At 35.2% G+C, this 17,801-nt stretch overlaps 2 protein-coding genes across 2 annotated transcripts; both read right to left on the bottom strand.

The window, feature by feature from the left end:
- Positions 1–5,183: 5,183 nt before the first annotated feature.
- Positions 5,184–10,167, bottom strand: LOC136820234 (radial spoke head 1 homolog). The gene is made up of 4 exons (XM_067076426.1): positions 10,065–10,167; positions 7,387–7,570; positions 5,968–6,210; positions 5,184–5,677 (listed from the first exon to the last, which is right to left on the bottom strand). Exons 1-4 carry the CDS (start codon positions 10,116–10,118, stop codon positions 5,487–5,489), a joined length of 672 nt encoding a protein of 223 aa, XP_066932527.1. The 5' UTR covers positions 10,119–10,167; the 3' UTR covers positions 5,184–5,486.
- A 2,402-nt stretch (positions 10,168–12,569) lies between these two features.
- On the bottom strand, positions 12,570–16,240 carry LOC136820235 (methylcrotonoyl-CoA carboxylase beta chain, mitochondrial-like). Its single transcript, XM_067076427.1, has 4 exons — positions 15,998–16,240; positions 15,168–15,395; positions 14,690–14,880; positions 12,570–13,664 (listed from the first exon to the last, which is right to left on the bottom strand). The coding sequence occupies exons 1-4, from the start codon at positions 16,173–16,175 to the stop codon at positions 12,660–12,662; spliced, it is 1,602 nt and encodes a 533-aa protein (XP_066932528.1). The 5' UTR covers positions 16,176–16,240; the 3' UTR covers positions 12,570–12,659.
- Positions 16,241–17,801: the final 1,561 nt, after the last annotated feature.

Genomic DNA, 17,801 nt, shown 5'->3' with positions numbered 1-17,801 from the left:
TAGTTTGTGATTTATTTCAGAATGGCTTATAGAACTCTTCAGGTCATTTTTGTTCAGAATGTGAATTTGACCTTGGGAAGCTGATGCGGTGAAGAATTACAAGTTTTTATGGTATAAGAACATAAGCCTTCAATGACCAAATTAATAAGAACAAGCTTAGAACATTTTTAGGCTTAAAACTCAAAAAGTTAAGAACATGTAAAGGCTTCAAAATTTTTGCATGCTCTTATAAAAAAACGTGCAGGAGATAGCGGAAAAACATCACAAACTCGTCCGTTCCCCTTTTCGAGATAGATTCAAGTGTAAAAACATCTTTTTTTATTGCTTTCTTCAGCATGATATGTAGTAAACACACGGTCTAGATTTTGGCTGGGATTGGATTCAAACCTAAGAATACCGTAAGAATATTTCAGGATACACCCCTGCCTCACAGCCCCAGTGAAACTTTGTTCCTCAGTGGGGATAAAAGTTCCTATTGGAATCCCATTGGAATAGAAATTCTATTGTTCAAAGGTTAAAAAATCCAGTGGGGATGGTTTTGGAGTTCAATTCTTAAACATTTAAATTCAAGTGGGGATGAAATATAAGTTGATTTCCCAGTGGGTTACTGTATTTTCCTACCGGGGATGAAATTTTTGCCAGATTTTCCCAGTGGGTCTATGACATAGGGGTGGTTTTCCCCAAAAAGTTAAAAATATTCATGATGAAATGAAAACACCTTTCTTTTTCTTATAAAAAAAGCGTGCGTGTATTGTATGCAAGAAAGACCCTGGGTTTGAAATTTGTTTTATATTGTATCTCTTCAACTATTAAGTTGAAAACCTCCAACTGTATATTGGTAACAATAGTTTGAAAACAAACAATGAAATTGACGTTTTACGGAATTAAATGAAAGGAAGTTTGCCAGAGCTTCATCATAGCACATCAAAATATGTTCTATTTCAATGTTGTTTTTTTACAATCTGAAATCTTAAATCATTTCTTGCTTTGTTTGTTTGTTTCTTTCTTTCTTTCTTTGTTAGAAACAAAACAGCGGTATTTGGCATTAAAAAAAATAACTAAATAAACAAACATTTTATAGTGCCAATACGGGTATAGCTCAGAAAAAAACACTATACAGTACCTGAGAACCTTAGTCGAATAGCTACTTAGTACTAGATTGGGTCAAGTTGAACATTTTACAAGAATTTTTGTCATTGGATTGGTCGTTAACTATTCAAACAAAAACTTTTATTATATTTTTCTAAAGAACGCGTCATCTCTATTGTTTTGAATAACCAATTATGCGAGCATCTTGTAAAAACTTCAACTCAACTGACTAGATTAGCTAGCTGACGAAAAATAGATTTTTCCCTAAAATTTGGTCGATTTCTGTCAAATTTTGGTAAAGATTTTCGGAAATTTTGACTCTTTACGAGGAAAAATATACAGTCAAAAAGTTTATGAGGTGTGGAAAAAAGTACCTATATCGTGTTTCATTCACTTGGTAACCATTTTTTCTTAAGACCATACTGGAGTCTTGCTAACATAAGAGGGAACTGACCATAAATTCAAAGTATTATAAATCAACCATTGGAAAACTGGTTTGTTATACAATCAACATTAGTAAGAATATTATGTCAGACAGGAGGGAAGTTTCAGAATGTCAAAATATCATAAAATCCTTATTCCTAGAGTAGCCTGTGGTCACAATCTAGAGAATTGTTCCATATTGATCTGATACTCTATGCTAGGTTAAACATATCAAAATAAAATCGTCGGAATGACCGAAAACCAAAGCTTGTTGGACATTTTTCTGGCTCTATATGCAGGGCATTTGACTTAGTTTGCTACAAATCTTTGAAAAACCATGCAGTACCAGAAATCATGGTGTTATCACGGTGATTGATCGATGATGAATGATAAGTGGGTCAAAACGAAAAGGCAGGAATCACGAAGTATAAATTCTTAAAAAAGGATATTGACCAGTCGTGTGGTTTTCAATGGTGTGGCTTAACGAAGCTAGAATTAAGAAGGAATGTTTCGTACAATCTCCCTTGGACTTTCTTTGGTCTTCATGTAAACATCTATTTAGAATGTCGCCTGAAAATACCTCCTTTTCTTGAGCTAAATCCGACCTTTACAAAATTATTTGGAATATGGAATATCATAAATCATTTCAAAGATCAAAACTGTTTCCCTGTGTCTCTCTACTGTGATAAACGATTTGAGAGTACAAATATTTTTCTTTATTTCCCTTCCGTTTCTGTAAGGTCAAAAGGAGACCAGTCCTCAAGGAGAGGATAGACATAGCTGACATTTTTGTTGAAAGTTAAATATTATCCTCGACTTTGTCGGAAGTTTTGTTACCTTGGAGAAATATAAATTACTTGGAATATTAATGGTCATTTATTATTTGGAATCAGACTTTTTACCCAAGTTCGTATCAATGTCTGCGTGATTTCGATATACAATTTAAAGTTGTATAATACTTTGTAAGGAAAGCACAACCCGTAAGGGAGCATAAGCGGGTTGATATTTCAAATTGCTAGCCCATTAGATTTCAGATGAAAAACAATTCGAAATTTTCAATCATAACAAGGAAAAGATTTCAACATTCCTTGGTATTTCATTTCTGGATTCATTTAAAATACTTTTCTTTTGACCTGTAATAGAGAAATTATTTACTGCCTACGCTACCTACCTACACATATAATTTTCTTCTATCAAGGTTTAATTCTTAGAATGTATATCCAAAAAGCTTCCACCAATAAGCAAAAGCAAAACAGATGATGAATTATCATTCAGAGGACATGGCTAATTAAAAATGTTTATTTCCTGCCACGTGCTTTCATTGGCAGGTATGGGATTCAAGATGTGTGGCATTACTGAAGAAAATGAGGCTCCTGAAGCTTTGTTTGGTTTCTAGAAAACAAAAGGTCCCTGAGGCGGTATCGAAAACAAATAAACTACTGAAAAACAACAAACAAAAAAACACACAAACAACAAATCAGCTGGATATTATAACTTATCATTTACTGTTGAACCTTATCTAAAACGATTTTCAAGGAACCAAGATTTTTATTCAAAGTAGAGAAAATTAGTGGGAGTATTTAGTAGAGACTAACCAGACGAAGGGGTAATGTTCACAGAATTACAGAAAAATTATGTTAGAATAAATTCGAATAAGGGAGAGTTGACTTTCTAACCAATTGAATATTATAGAAATAATCACTTCACAGGTCACAGACCCATTGGGACCCCAGCCCCACTGGGAAATTTGGTAAAAATTTCGTCCCCGGTGGTAAAATACCCTAGAATTTCAGTTCCACTAGGAAAGTGACTTTGATTTTACCTAATTCGAAATTCAATGTTTAATTCAATGTATAAACATTGCTTTCAAAATCCATCCCCACTTGATTTTTAAGCTCAATAGCATTTGTCTCCTCATCGGGATTTCAATAGAAGTTGTTATCCCCACTGTGGGAAAAAGCCCCACCGGGGCTGTGAGATAGGAGTGTTGAAACTAAAGGAAGAGGGCATCTCCTTCTGTAGAAAGAAAAGGGTTAGTATATAAAATTTTTCATGGTAAGTTTTTTTATAAGGACATTCAAAAATATTTAAGGCAACTTTTTGAGTTTTAGTCTTAAACATGTTCTCAAAATGCTCTATTTTCACCATTTTGTGAGTAAAGTAATTTCCTGGAGAAATTAGCTGTTTTAGATTCCAGAACGCTTTAAAGTGTTTTTAACTTGCTCCTTATATTTACCATAAAGCATTAAGTATGTTCTTATTAAGTTTGTTCTTATATAAAAACACGTATTACATGCAGAATCTTGAGAAAAGGGATAAAAATGCTCAAAAAGGGGAAAATAAGAGCATGGTAAGGACATTTTCAAGCTTAAAACTCAAAAAGTTAAGAACTTCCGAAGGCTTGAATGTTCTCGGGTAAGTTATGGCATGTCTCAAAAACCTGAAAATTACCATAATTTTTGAAGGCCATTAGCCGGCAGAAAATGGGGAAACCAATGATTTGCTACGAAGGGTACCATAATGAAGTTTCGCTATGGGGGTGTTACCTAATTGTTTACGCCCTTATTTTTGCGAAAAACCGCAAAAACTAAAAAGTGCTGACGTCAGCAAAACTTGTTTTTTAAATATCTCCAGTTTGGCTAATGGTAGAAACATGAAATTTGGACCAACGATGAATATCATTAAAAGGATTATTTTGCAAAAAAAAACTTTTCGAAATTTTGCTTTCGTCAGCAGAAATCAACAAAGTACGAAATTTTGCAATAAAGAGCTGATGTCAGCAAAATTTCAAAAGATTTTTTTTGCAAAATGATCCTTTCGATGATATGCAACTTCAGTCCAAATTTCATGCTTCTATCTTTAGCCAAGATGGAGTTATTTAAAAAACAAGTTTTGCTGACGTCAGCATTTTTTAGTTTTTGCGGTTTTTCGCGAAAATAAGGGCGTAAACAATTAGGTAACACCCCTACAGCGAAACTTCATCATGGTACCCTTCGTAGCAAATCATTGGTTTCCCCATTTTCTGCCGGCTAATGGCCTTCAAAAATTATGGTAATTTTCAGGTTTTTGAGACATGCCATAACTTACCTGAGTTCTTATAAAAGAAACGTGTAGTCTAGATTAAGTCTCAGACTTATTTAGTTTAGATAGTTATAAATTAGTTTTTAGGTTTTTATCAGTTTTCAGCCTCGTGTTCTTCTAAAATTGTTCTTAGTAGACAGCTACTTATAAGAAGAGACACCAAGATTATTTTCCATTCAGCAAGTGACCGTATTCGAGATTTTGTTTGTGGTTTTTTTGTATACGCAGGAAGAACTTATAATTATCATGACCGACTTCTCCTCCTTGCATCCTTCCTTAAGTAAAGCCTTCTTTTGTACAAAATAATCTCGTCTTGTCAACCATACAAATACTTATAAAAACATCCTTCTCTTGTTTAAAGAATAGCGGCTAGGTTGATATGTCGATAATAACATGCAATTATTTGTTAATAAGTTCTCCTCCTAGTCTAAAAGTTATCCGCCTATATTCGTCCAAGAGGGCATACATACTCGTACTCAATTTAACCACATAGCTTAAGTATCAATCAAGCGGGGGTGTAAGTTTCGTTTTGGTTGGCCGACCAAGGCTTAATTTTATCAGACCGCTTTCATCTGGATAATCGTTGAGTGTTTAAATTAGATAATGCATTTTTTGTATTATTTTATAAACATAATTATCATAAATTTATTTACAGCAAAAATTATAAAAAATACACCTGGAAATTCCAATCCATCTCAATCCGTAAATCTCCGTACATTTTCAATCGAGTAGTTGCCTTTAATTGGAGAATCGGATCAATTAACGTTACTTTCTCGTTCTTGTAAAGCGCCTGTGAAAACTTTTGTTGGACAAATAGATATTTACTGGTTCAATATGCACTAAACGACGTCAAATCTCTTTAGTTTTTTCACACTGATCTCCAAAAATGCCAGTTAATTGGTACCCAAAGATGTCATTTTCCCTTTACTTTCCCACACAGACTTCAAATAAACTGTTGGTTCTTCATCTTCATTACTAAAGTCTTCAACGACCTCTTCAACGATTTGATATTCACCATGTAAATCGCATCCAATATCGAATTTGTATTTACCACGGCCTTTCGGCATGTCTTCATCAAAGAAACCTAGAAAGCAAGAAGTCATGATTTCGTTATTATAATAATCGATTCATCTCAAGTAGAAATCCTTCACTTTTCAAGTTGTTTTGAGAAAACTTTTAAGACTAAGGTTAGATTCAGGAGAATTAGCATTCGCGAATTACATTGGCTTTTCAGAATTTTTCAGATATTTGGCTGAAAATTTGCAAAAATCGTGCAAGTTTACTTCCCTTTTATTAACCAATTTAGACCTGAAATGTCCTGAAAGTAGTCCTTCTAGGCTCAGTCTAATTGCATAAAAAGCTGTAAAATCTTACCTAAATATTTATGATTAGCGTGTATCATTTCTCCTGATCCTTTCTTCTTTCCTTCATCCCACGTCCCACGGTATTGACTTCCCGTAACGGCGTACGTATACGTTCCTTGCCCGTGTCTACGGTGCATGTACCATTCACCTTGATACGAATCTCCGTTGACGTAATAATACGTCCCGATACCGTTACGTTGATCATCCACCCAGCTACCTTCATAACGTGAACCGTCTGGGTACCAAAAATTTCCTGAAATGTACAAAAAGAGCTACTTAAAAATCATAAAGGTCAACCTTACTAAGTAATGAAATGAAATACCGAAAAATTATTATTATAGATTCAAGGTCCTTACAAAAGCCCTCTTTTTGGTTCAGGTGCCTCTGCCTGACTTTCAGAATTTAATACCTTATCGGTCCTTTTTACGCCGGCCCTTATTGGCGTTATTTTTTGGCTCTTGGCGTTAAAAGGACCGGTGTAAAAAGGGCCAAAATTCAGCAAATTTTACTTAAAAGTGGCGTTAATTTTTGACCATTTTTCTTTATTTAAAGGATTTTAGGTATGATTCGAAGATAAAAAATTATTCATTGTTTTACTCCATATCTAAAACTTTGCAAAAATCAGTAATTTTCAATGGAATTTTAATAGTTTACTACTGAAAAATGATATTTTAATGTAAATTGAAGTATAAATAGCCATTCTAACAATTTTTTGCGTTATTTACGGCCCTAATTGGCGTAAGTCTAAAATCAGGCTGTAGCGTAATAAGGGCCGGCGTTAAATTAGGGCCGGCGTAAAAAGGGCCGAAAAGGTAGTCTGAATCACAGACCTCTACAAAACTGCAGTTACAATCATGGACAAAAAGTCTGTAGACTTTTCAAAAATTCATTTCCTTCAAAATCGAGTGGATTTGGCTTCTGGAATTGTCTGTCACCCAAACCCTCCAAATCCAATAAAACAACATTGGCCTTTGTAAAATGTGTTTTCAGAGCTTGTTTTGAAATTTTTCATGCATTTTGAAAAGTCTACGACCTTTTGTCCGTGATTGTAATATAAGGAGCACGAATCCGTCAATGGATGTTTATCTTTAGGGCTATCGAAACCATACACACTCTCAATTATATCAATTAGACTTCTATTGAAAAGTCATTGTTAGAGTTAGCTCATCAAATATTTCCAGCTCACCCAAATAGAGACTTATACGCATGCGTTATTTATCGTTCTTCAAACTGCCAGTTCTTAAATAGCGTAAAGTACAAAAAGCAATGAATATGTAGGGGTGGTAGTTGCCAAGGTAAGGGTTTGGGACGGCGAAATATGTCGTTCTTTGGTAGCTAAGGTTAGGGTTTGTCGTTCTGTTTGTCGCTTTTTAATAGTTATTTGTCGTTTTTTTTATGGTCTGGAAACGTTAGATGAGCAGTCTCTTACCTTGCCCATGTTTTTTACCATTCAAATAATCTCCAACATATTTGGCACCATTTTTGAATCTATACGTTCCATAACCATGTCTCTTTCCATGGTCATACTCTCCTTCGTAAGTATCACCGTTCGGTAAAATAGCTTTCCCGAAGCCATGACGCTCTCCACCATCGTTACGCCCTCCATCGTATTGCTAAAAAACAATTTATTGATGTGCGTCATGAAATAATGCAATAGAATGAATTGCGCGATTAACTGGACTAACTGGATAATCGTTCACTTATCGTATTACTTCGAATATACGCCCCGGGCCTTTATTGAGTTTTATTGGTTTTTTCATGTTTTTTTGGAGGGGCGTTTAGAAATGTAAAAAAATTTATAACCAATATCACTTTTATAAAGTGTATGGGAACCTACTCAGGTGAGTTAAGGCAAGTCCCAAACATATTTTGCGTGACGCGCACCGCTTCCCATTGTTCCTTAACTTTCGTATATAGCTCAAAAGAAGCGTATTAAGGAGAGGATTTCGGAAAGTGCTGGGCCGAAAATTTAAATTAAGCCAATCTCAAGATATCGGCCAAAAACTGATTTTTACGTTAGGAAATACGTCGAAAAAACACGTCAAAAAGACAAGTTAAATGACGTCATATTTAAAAACAGCGATAACTTCGATTACATTACTACAATTTACACTAAATTTTGACTGGAGAGGTTGATTGTTAATTCTGAAATATTGCATGAAAAAAATTTGAAAATTTTTGATGACGTCATCATTATTTGACGTATTTTAATTTTTACCGACAGTAAATGACGTCATCTAAAGATTTAGAAAATTTCTCTACAAATATTTTAGAATCGTTAATCTACGTCTCCAGTCAAAATTTGGTGTTATTTGTAGCAATGTAATCGAAGTTATCGCTGTTTTTAAATATGACGTCATTTAACTTGTCTTTTTGACGTGTTTTTTCGACGTATTTCCTAACGTAAAAATCAGTTTTTGGCCGATATCTTGAGATTGGCTTAATTTAAATTTTCGGCCCAGCACTTTCCGAAATCCTCTCCTTAATACGCTTCTTTTGAGCTATATACGAAAGTTAAGGAACAATGGGAAGCGGTGCGCGTCACGCAAAATATGTTTGAAACTTGCCTTAACTCACCTGAGTAAATTTGCCTTTTCCTTATTATTTAAGACATCCCTGTCTCACCAGCTCGGTGGAATCTTTTTCCAACATGGGGATAAAGATTCCTATCGATATCCCTATGGGGCTAGAAATTCTATTGCTCCAAAAATCGGGATGAAATCAAAGGCAATTTCCCACTTCGGACGAAATTTTGAACATATTTTCCAATGGGTTTGGGGTCCCACCGGGTTATTTTAGGTACAAAAATATCAATTTAAAAATCGGGATGAAATCAAAGAAAATTTCCCACTTTAGGATGAAATTTTGAACATATTTTCTAATGGGTTTGGGGTCCCACCGGGTTATTTTAAGTACAAAAATGTCAATTTAGGGATGTAGAAACGGGTCAAATTTAGCTCGAATTTTGAAAAAATACGATATACAATAAATTATCATATATCTAATTTTCCTCCATGATATATCCAAATATTTCAGTCCCTACCAGAACAATATCTTCATTAGACTAAGACATTGGACTTATTGAACGGTAAATAATAATTTGAGATCCTTGACCATCGAAAAAGAGATGTTTTCATGCAACCTTTAGGATTGTTCTAAAACTAGCCAAAAAACTATTACAGTTGATGCTCTCTAATTCGACATTTTTGTTATTCCTGTTTTCGATCTAATTGAAAAGTCACTGGCAAATTTCTCTCATTAACACCCTTTGCACATTCTATTATTCGAGAAGCTCCCGTGATTAAAATCCCTTTCCCCTTAAATAAAATTGAATTATAAAGCTTTAACTGTATTGCACTTGGGATAAGTTAACCTGGATTGATTACCGAGCAATAGTTCAGTATTTTTATTTTTTCAGTATGATTGACAGACTTTCAATCAACCAACCCACGCGTGCCAGGGACGTTAAACGATTCTTCGACGTAAAGAGTCCAGTGCCGTAAAACTGGAGGAATCGTTTAAGGCTCTTACATCTCCCGTCAAAACGTTAAATCAGAGTCATCAATAGCGTAAGGGGGTCAGATAAGGCCTGGAGTCGAGAGTGTCAATCAACCAAATATATGAAGGTCTCAAATTTCACAAAATCACAATAACGGTATGAAAATAGATACCAAGGATTAACACGTAGTAAATCATATGAAGGGGGAAAATCGACTGTTATCTTGTGTGAGAGATACTCTAGGTTTATTTAATGCCTTTAATCACACACTTCAGAAGGAAGCTAAAGTATGATAAACTGTTATCAGCTACTCGACCCGCACTGAACTAGACTAATATAAAATTGGGAGCGCAGAAATAAGGCTCAAATTATATATCATCGATCATTCAGCGGGAAGCTCACTACTAGATTTTCAAGTTAAAATGACTGTCAGTCAAGAGATTATATTTCTCTCTCATCGGGCTTTTTCACTAAAATACCTTGGCCACAGTTAAATGAGTTAAAAAGCTGTAGTTGCCATTTCGTAAAACCTGAAGAATTTGAGAGTTGTGATTCTAGCACGTGGGAAATGAAGTTCTGAAAAACTGGTATCAGATGACAGTACTTACCCCAAGTTGTATCGTTTCGTCTTCATCATCATAATCTTCACTGATATCCGACATTTTTTTATTCTATTCTAGAAACATAGTGAAAAAAACGGTTGCTATAGTGGAAGTCTATTCACTGCTTGCTTAGTAAAAGCTTCTCTTTTAAGCTCTGGAATATATAAAGCTCCTTCGACCACTTCAACCCTATGTGCATACGAACGTTTCCTAAACTTTTGTACACCCTCTAACGAACAATTTTTTTGTATGGGTATAGGTCTGATTCCTCGTGCAAAAACTGCAATTACAACAACAAAATCGTGGTACTCTGCTTGTAAATTGGAAGACTGCAAGCGAATACAAATATCGATCCGTCAGGCACTATGAAATACCCATATTATACTCGATATAACTCCATTTGTTCAATTTTTTTACAAAACAAAAGTTAAAAAATCCCTCTTGTTATTTTCCCTTTCGCCACTACAAAAAATTCTGATACAACACGACACCATTTAGGTTTGTGATTTATCAAAAAATGTTTGGTTTTACGTTGTCATGAGAAACCTTTTAATAACAAGCTTTTTTATTGAGCTCTTTTGTTATTCCTTTGATACTATTATTATCTTTTGTTTGTGGTAATTATGTTGTTTAATTAGCACTTCTTCGTTGAGTCGTTTTGTGTTTTATGAAGAGAGATAGAGGGTGAGAGAACTCTATGGAGAAGAGACAGATGTTAAAGACATTTAGAGAATATCGGAATGCGGGAATCCACTTGTGAGGTTTTACTTTTCCCAAAATGAAAACTTCCCCCTTTGGAAAAATACTGCAGGCGTTATTGCTCAAAAGATATCAAAAACGATTTTCCTTAAATCTACAATACAGGCTTTATTCATATATCCTCTAATTCGACTTTCAAGAGGAATTGGATTTTCATCGAATAAGGGAGCTTAAACAGTAGAATAATAGATTGTCGTTTATGATAGTTTCTTGTTGGACAATGGCTTTCAATATTATCGAATAATGGAGCGTATCGAATAGTAGAGCGTCGAATTAGACTGTATTATTGAAACTATGTACCTCTCTCTCTTTTTTCACAAATCTTCGTATTGAAACTCTGTTAAAAAATCGTCCCGATGAGAAAGTACTACCCCTGAAATTTCATCCCATTCGGAGAACAGTTGACACATTCTGATTCGATTTTCAAGAAGAATTGTATTTTCATAATAAGAGAGCGTATGGAAAAGTAGACCATCTTTTTATGAGAGCTTCTTGTTGGCGGTGCTTAGAAAGAGTTCTTATAAAAAATTGAAATTGCCGCGGGAGAGTGGTTTGGAAAGACGTATTCAGTGAGCCCATTGCAAAGCGTAAGCTTCAGCGAAAAACAACGACGTGGTTTACTAGTCTATGTTGGCGGTGACTTTCATTTTAATATTATCGAATAATGAAGCCTATCGAATTGTAGAACGTCGAATTAGAGAGTGTCAACTGTACCGTTAAGCTCAGTACATCATTTTCTAATTTGTAAATGGATAGAAAGATCATAAGATTGCAGAAAATATCAAGTGAAAATTCTTCAAAAATATTTTAACGTTAAGAATCCATAAAATCCATAAGTTTTATTTACAAAAATTACCTATCATAACTCATAAGTTATCCTGTTAATTCTAAAAAGAAGTGATTAAAAATAAAATGCGAAATTGGAACTGAATATTATCCATAAAATAATGAAAAATTGTCCCGTATAAAACAAGGTTTTTAAAGGTGTTTTTCTTTCTGTGGTCTGGCCTTTAAACCACAATTTTTCTTTCAAGATGCAGTTAGAAACGAACCGGGGGAGGAGCAAAAGAGGATATTTTTGTTCAAACTGTGCACTCTAAGTGCTTTAATGTTTATCGTTTTTTTTTAGTGACCATTCGTCTAGTCGGATATTCCATTCAAAATCTTTATAGTTTTTCTTTCATTCATACAATAGACTACCGGTTATTCGAAGTGAGATGGTGTTCCCCTTGGATCTGCTTACTCAACCCAGGCAAAAACACTCTCGGTTATCCGAACTTCAGTTATTTGAACGTTCAGTTATTCGAAGCGATTTCTATTCCCCTGGGGATACATTATAGGCTAAATCAGCCTCAGTTATTCGAATTAATTGTTCATATTGGGAGATCTTCGAGTGAGAACATTGATTTTCTGCTATTGAAATTTTCTCTAATAAATCAGGTTTCAATATTCATGGCTATATATTGCTATTCAAGCAATTTCTTTGTGTTTATTACGCTCAACTGAACCACAATGTCTCAATTACTTCAGAAAAATCCCTCCAATTAAGTCTAAGTTGAGAATCTAACAGGAAAATGAATTTTTCAGTTATATTATTCGAACTCCCGGTTATTCGAAGTAAATTCTTACCCCCTTGGAGCTTCGAATAACTGGGAGTCTACTGTAGTTTCATTAAAATTCATAATTATTCTTAAAGGTCGTGTGAAGCGTACAGTACGTATAAAAAATAAAACCTTAAAAATAAAATCATTACTATTTACAACCTGACCCTGAATAAAATCAAGGGTAAAATAATTATTGCAAACGCGTTCCGACATATCGTTACGTTAGCGAATACTCTATTTAAAGTCTGACCACATTTTTATTCGAAGACTTCTTAGTCTCCTTATGCATCATACTAGCTGTCAAAGATTGAATCAAAGCCTGCCGTGTATCTTTTGGTAAAACAATTCCATCATCCCAAATACGTGACGAACCATAAACAGAAGTGACTTCACGTTCTAGCCTCTGCAAGTGCTTTTCATCATTATTTATAGTCTGTTTCATGTCATCAACGCTATGTATACTAACTCGGGCCGTCGGCCATGAAAACAAGAATCGTGGACTCATGCTACGACCACACATAGCATAGTTGCCAACTCCAAAACTGTTTCCCATTATAATAGTAATCTTTGGAACTTGAGTTGTAGCTACGTACGACATTAATTCAGCTTGATACTTAATAAGTTCTATCGCGGTTTCCGCATTTTCGACTTTCAAGATGTCTTGAAGGAACACAAGAGGGATTCCTCTTTCATCACACAGACAAACAAAATTGGAAGCTTTCAAACAAGATTGAGGCGTGAAACGCCCATCATTTGCGACCACACCAACAAGCATACTCCCCAGTCGCGCAAATCCACATATGATTTCACGCCCATAAGTTGGTTTATATTCGTGAAAACGACTTCCATCAACAATGCGTGCTACAATCTTCTTTGTGTCTAATTTTCCGTCCGCGTCACGCTTTACGGACAAAATAGACAGATCCTCTTCATTAAAGAACGGGTCCTCAACGAATGACAACTTCGGCAAGAACTCTGGTAAGTTCAAAGTCGATAAAACATCTTTCATCGTATCTATAGCATCAATTTCATCTTTAGCTTTATAATCAGCACATCCAGAAACCTCACAGTGCACCGTGGCTCCACCCAATGCTTCTTCTGTGATTTGTTGGCCGATAGCCGCGTGCACTAGTGGAGGACCAGCCAAGAAAATAGTTCCTATTTTGTCAACCATGACGACTTCGTTAGCCATTGTAGGGATGTAAGCCGCTCCAGCTGTGCACGAACCGGCAACCATACATAACTGAAAAGAATGAAAAATTATCAGTCTTCTATCAAACCACAAAATGAATTTGCAAGAATTTTACTGGATAAAAATATTTGCTGAACATATTTATGCTAATGTGGTAATCTCCGAGCAGATTCTGATTCTCCGCGCATGACACGTATTCACTTTAGAGGACATGGCTCCGTAAGAAAATCTACCCAGGTTGGCGCACCGCTTTGATCTTTTTCATCCACATTTGGGTTGAATATTGAATGAGCTTTTGAGCGCGAAGAATGGCTGAAGCAAAACAATCGCACCATAATCAAAGCCAATCATAAACATAAAGATTAGAACCCACCCGCCTTCGCTTTCGTTTTCAAGCAAAAAGCTACGCAGTTTTGAATGTTTTGGCTGAACAACCAGGTCAGATCGTCACATTCGCTATACCCCTTTAGAACAGAGCGTGGTCTCAGAGACAGACCGTACATAGTTTGGACACCCCCCCTTTCTTAAGGAGGGGTGACACCTTCCAAAAAAGTGAAGAAGGGGGGGGGGTCAGAAATTTTCATTAAGGAGGGGGGGATCGTTTAAGAAGGGGGGGCTTATATATATTGTAGATTATTTTCCAGCACTGTTATGAAATTTGGTCTGCATGAAAGGAAGTTCTTTATTTTCACTAAAAAGTGGTATTATATTTGCCAGACTTAATTTTCTTTACTGTTTCCCTTCCCTTTTTACCATAGAAAATTTAGCCCAAAACCCTTGGGGGATAGGCATTTTTAAAGGTTGGGGGGATGCCAAGAAGGGGGGGGGGTCATTTAAGAAGGGGGGATCAGACCCCTCGTTCAGGTCGCACAGACACGATGACTAAACTAGCTTGATAAATTCTGTTGCAGAGCATCAAACAGAGAGGCATCAAGTCTTTGGTATGAGCCGACCAGGATTGACCTTTACCTTGTGCATCGTAGCCGGATACTCTACCCTTTATACTATGGGCTCTAATAACGTACTAACTTTATGCCCCTGTATAAAAAGTTTCATAAATAAAGGGGCAACAATACCTGTGGAATTCCTTTGGAGTTCATGATTGCTTCATTATAAAAAGAGCGTCCACCTTCAACAAAAATTTCTGATTGTAACGGCAAGAAAGCACCACCCGAATCGATGAGATAAACAGCAGGAAGATTGTTCTGTTCGCAAATCTCTTGTAAACGAAGTTGTTTCTTCAACGAGATGGGATAAATTGTTCCACCTGTAATGTTAGTGTACGAATAAGAAAATAATCAGTATATTTAATTGGCGTGTTTCTTCTAAGAAAGTTCTGATTTTTTTGTGAGGTTCCAAGAAGTTATCAAATTAATTAAGTGTAAGTGTGTGAACATGTTCACATGCTAAAATTTATCTTGGGCATATAAATATACCTTCCCTAATCAAAAAGTTTCTAACATCGATTACTTATGAGAATCTAAAATACTTGATGAATATGGTGTAATATATTAGTGTAATATATTAGTTATGCTTTTAGTTAAAAAAAAGTACCTTTGACAGTAGCATCATTAGCATTGATGACGCATAGCTGGCCACTGACTTTTGCTATACAACCCACAATACCAGCACTCAAAACGTCCCCATACTCCATGTCCAATCCAGCCAGAGCACTTAGCTCCAAAACAGGGTAGTCCTGGTCTACAAGTAGTTTAATCCGATCTCGAGCTAGCAGTTTCTTATTTTTCTGTGTATGACGGGCTACAGCTGATGCACTACTTCCTGAAAAAAGAGAGAGGAAAATTATACTTAGTGGCAAAACTGGGTGTCCACTGGACAATCATTGGTTCACCCCGAATTTTTTTTTTGCAAATTATTGAACTTCAAGACAACCTTGGGAATCGAAACGAAAGATCCATTTTTCATATTTCTGCGCGATGATGAGAGAAAAACATCATCTGAATTTATTGCAAACAGGTATTTGCTTATTTTTTCTAATATAAAGCCAGCTTAACAAAGTTGGAATTAAATCGAATTAAATATATCATCGTGTAAGTTGATTTTTGTAAACTTACAGTATGAAATATTACATTAACAAAAATAATTCTTAAAGAAAAAATAAACGAAACGAAAAGTGTTTGAGGGTGAAACAAAAGTAATACGTTGGCTCTTAACATGCAAAAATAAATCACAATTTCATCGTCACTCCGAAATTATGGGTACTTTTGGGAGTGAAGAAGTAGTTGCCTTGCTGTCAAAACGAATATTAGACTAAAACGTTGCAATCTGATATAATACAGAAAGCAAGTATTACACCAGATTATCAAGAACAATTTCAAAAAAAGATTATGGGGATAATTAGATCTGAAAATGCTTCAACTTACCTGCCATAATTTGAGCCAATTTCTCTTGATACAACTCTTCTGACTTTTGTGCTTCATCCGCTAGTCTATCTCTTTCACTTTGATCCAAGGACAGATTTCCATCCAACACACGAAACCTTCTGATAGTTCTACACCCAAATTTGGTAAAATTGGAGTGTCTTCTTAACAGAGCTAACATGTTTGTCAAAATTGTGCAGAATTATCAAAACGTTATTTGTTTTTAATAATTGTTTTTTATTTGGATTTGCTATAAAAAAAGGATGAAAGAATTTGAGATACAAATTAAAGGTACCTACTAGAATCCAAGTGTCTCTAGGCCAAAATGACCTTACCCCCTTCAATGCTTTGCCAAGTTGGCAAAAACTTGTTTTGCAGTCCCAAGGGACCTTATAATGAGAAAATAAAATAAAAACCCATATTATACTATTTGTCAGGTGAACCAAGTCCTCCTACTGACTAAAAACAAATAAATAATTTCAAGTCCTGTGATGAAGATTCAATCATTTTGAGGGGAATCACACACACTATGGTTTAATATTTAAAATATTTGTGTATTGTACTTTAAATTTTGTATGAAGAGTTAAGGGCTATACTGCTTGAGTTAAGTAATAGCCCTTTAGAAAACGACACTGCCATTTTTGTTGGAGGTTTACCACAGCTCTTTTTCCCATCCCTTTCCGTGTTTAAGAAATAATTACTCTCCAAAGTAAACAAAGGAAAGAACGGCTGGAGTAAACGTTAATCAAAATGGTAGTGTCATCTTCTGAAGGACCATTTATGCTAAAGTTATTAGTTATTCAAGTTATTTAGTAGACTTTTTCCTTTTCCTTTTCTTTTATGCCTATATTCCAGACTCTCCCACTATCGATACAATCTATAACTTTTATTTAACTATTATCAGAATCAATTGATATCCAATCAATCAATTGGTTATCGATTAAGTTCATACCTAGTTATTATTTGAAAGAAATTATTGATTGTAATTGAGTGGTAGAGTCTGGTATATAGTTTTTAATGATATGTTTATGCAGTTAGGGAAACCATCCAGGATCCTGCCTTTCTATCAGCCAGCAAAAACTAAATGACACAGCAAGTTTCTTAACCATTTTCCATCGAAAACAACCAACATTGCTACTTCCCAAAGCCAGAGACCAAAACAAATTATCTTGCAAGATAACAGATGGCGAGTTACTTTAGGTGTACAGAGTTTTGGGAGCAGAAACTTTCGCAATTTTTGCAAATTTTAGCCTTTTTCGCGAAAGTAAATGCCTTTGAAAATTTTAAACAGGGCAATTCGCGAAAGTTTATGCTCCCGAAAGTTTGTACACCTAAAGTAGTTGCCACACGTGTTATGTCATGCACTCCACTACGGCGCGAAAAGAACGGTGTTTCAGTGAATATCAATGTAAGAATATCTTAAATGCTTTAACTTCAGTAGCCTTCGAGTGCTGAAGAAGGAGGAGGAGCCATTTCGCAACCATGGGGATCGCGATTTTACAGAAATGGGAATCCTCATATCAAATTAAGCATCTTCTGAAAATTTCATTCTTCCCCATATATAAATGCAAAAATGAAAAACAAAGAAACATTTGTTATCTAATTGTCTTTTTAATCTGCCATGAAGTGTTATAAAATTCCTTATTTATTGAATAACAAACACGTTCTCCTACTAAAAGAGGTTTTAAAAATGACGCAGAAACAAGAAACTTTGAAAATCGATTACAAAACCTACGTCACAAGCACGGAGTGCTGACTTTTAGTTTTAATGACTTGTTCTCACTTGTTTGGTTTCCGTAATAAAAAG

This window comes from Clytia hemisphaerica, unplaced genomic scaffold (assembly GCF_902728285.1).
Source record: "Clytia hemisphaerica strain Z4C2 unplaced genomic scaffold, Clytia hemisphaerica genome assembly, whole genome shotgun sequence".
Lineage (NCBI taxonomy): Eukaryota > Metazoa > Cnidaria > Hydrozoa > Leptothecata > Clytiidae > Clytia > Clytia hemisphaerica.
Note: the sequence above shows the minus strand (reverse complement) of the source record. Positions and strands in the feature narration are given on the sequence as shown.

What these genes read in the sequence shown, in the direction of transcription:
- LOC136820234 (XM_067076426.1), bottom strand. Translation starts at nt 10,118, where the DNA reads ATGTCGGATATCAGTGAAGATTATGATGATGAAGACGAAACGATACAA. An exon ending in ACGAAACGATACAACTTGGG is followed by an intron (nt 7,571 to 10,064) that starts GTAAGTACTGTC and finishes ATTGTTTTTTAG; the next exon opens with CAATACGATGGAGGGCGTAA. An exon ending in CGCTAATCATAAATATTTAG is followed by an intron (nt 5,678 to 5,967) that starts GTAAGATTTTAC and finishes CTTGCTTTCTAG; the next exon opens with GTTTCTTTGATGAAGACATG.
- LOC136820235 (XM_067076427.1), bottom strand. Translation starts at nt 16,175, where the DNA reads ATGTTAGCTCTGTTAAGAAGACACTCCAATTTTACCAAATTTGGGTGT. An exon ending in TAATGATGCTACTGTCAAAG is followed by an intron (nt 14,881 to 15,167) that starts GTACTTTTTTTT and finishes CTAACATTACAG; the next exon opens with GTGGAACAATTTATCCCATC. An exon ending in ACTCCAAAGGAATTCCACAG is followed by an intron (nt 13,665 to 14,689) that starts GTATTGTTGCCC and finishes CATTCTTTTCAG; the next exon opens with TTATGTATGGTTGCCGGTTC.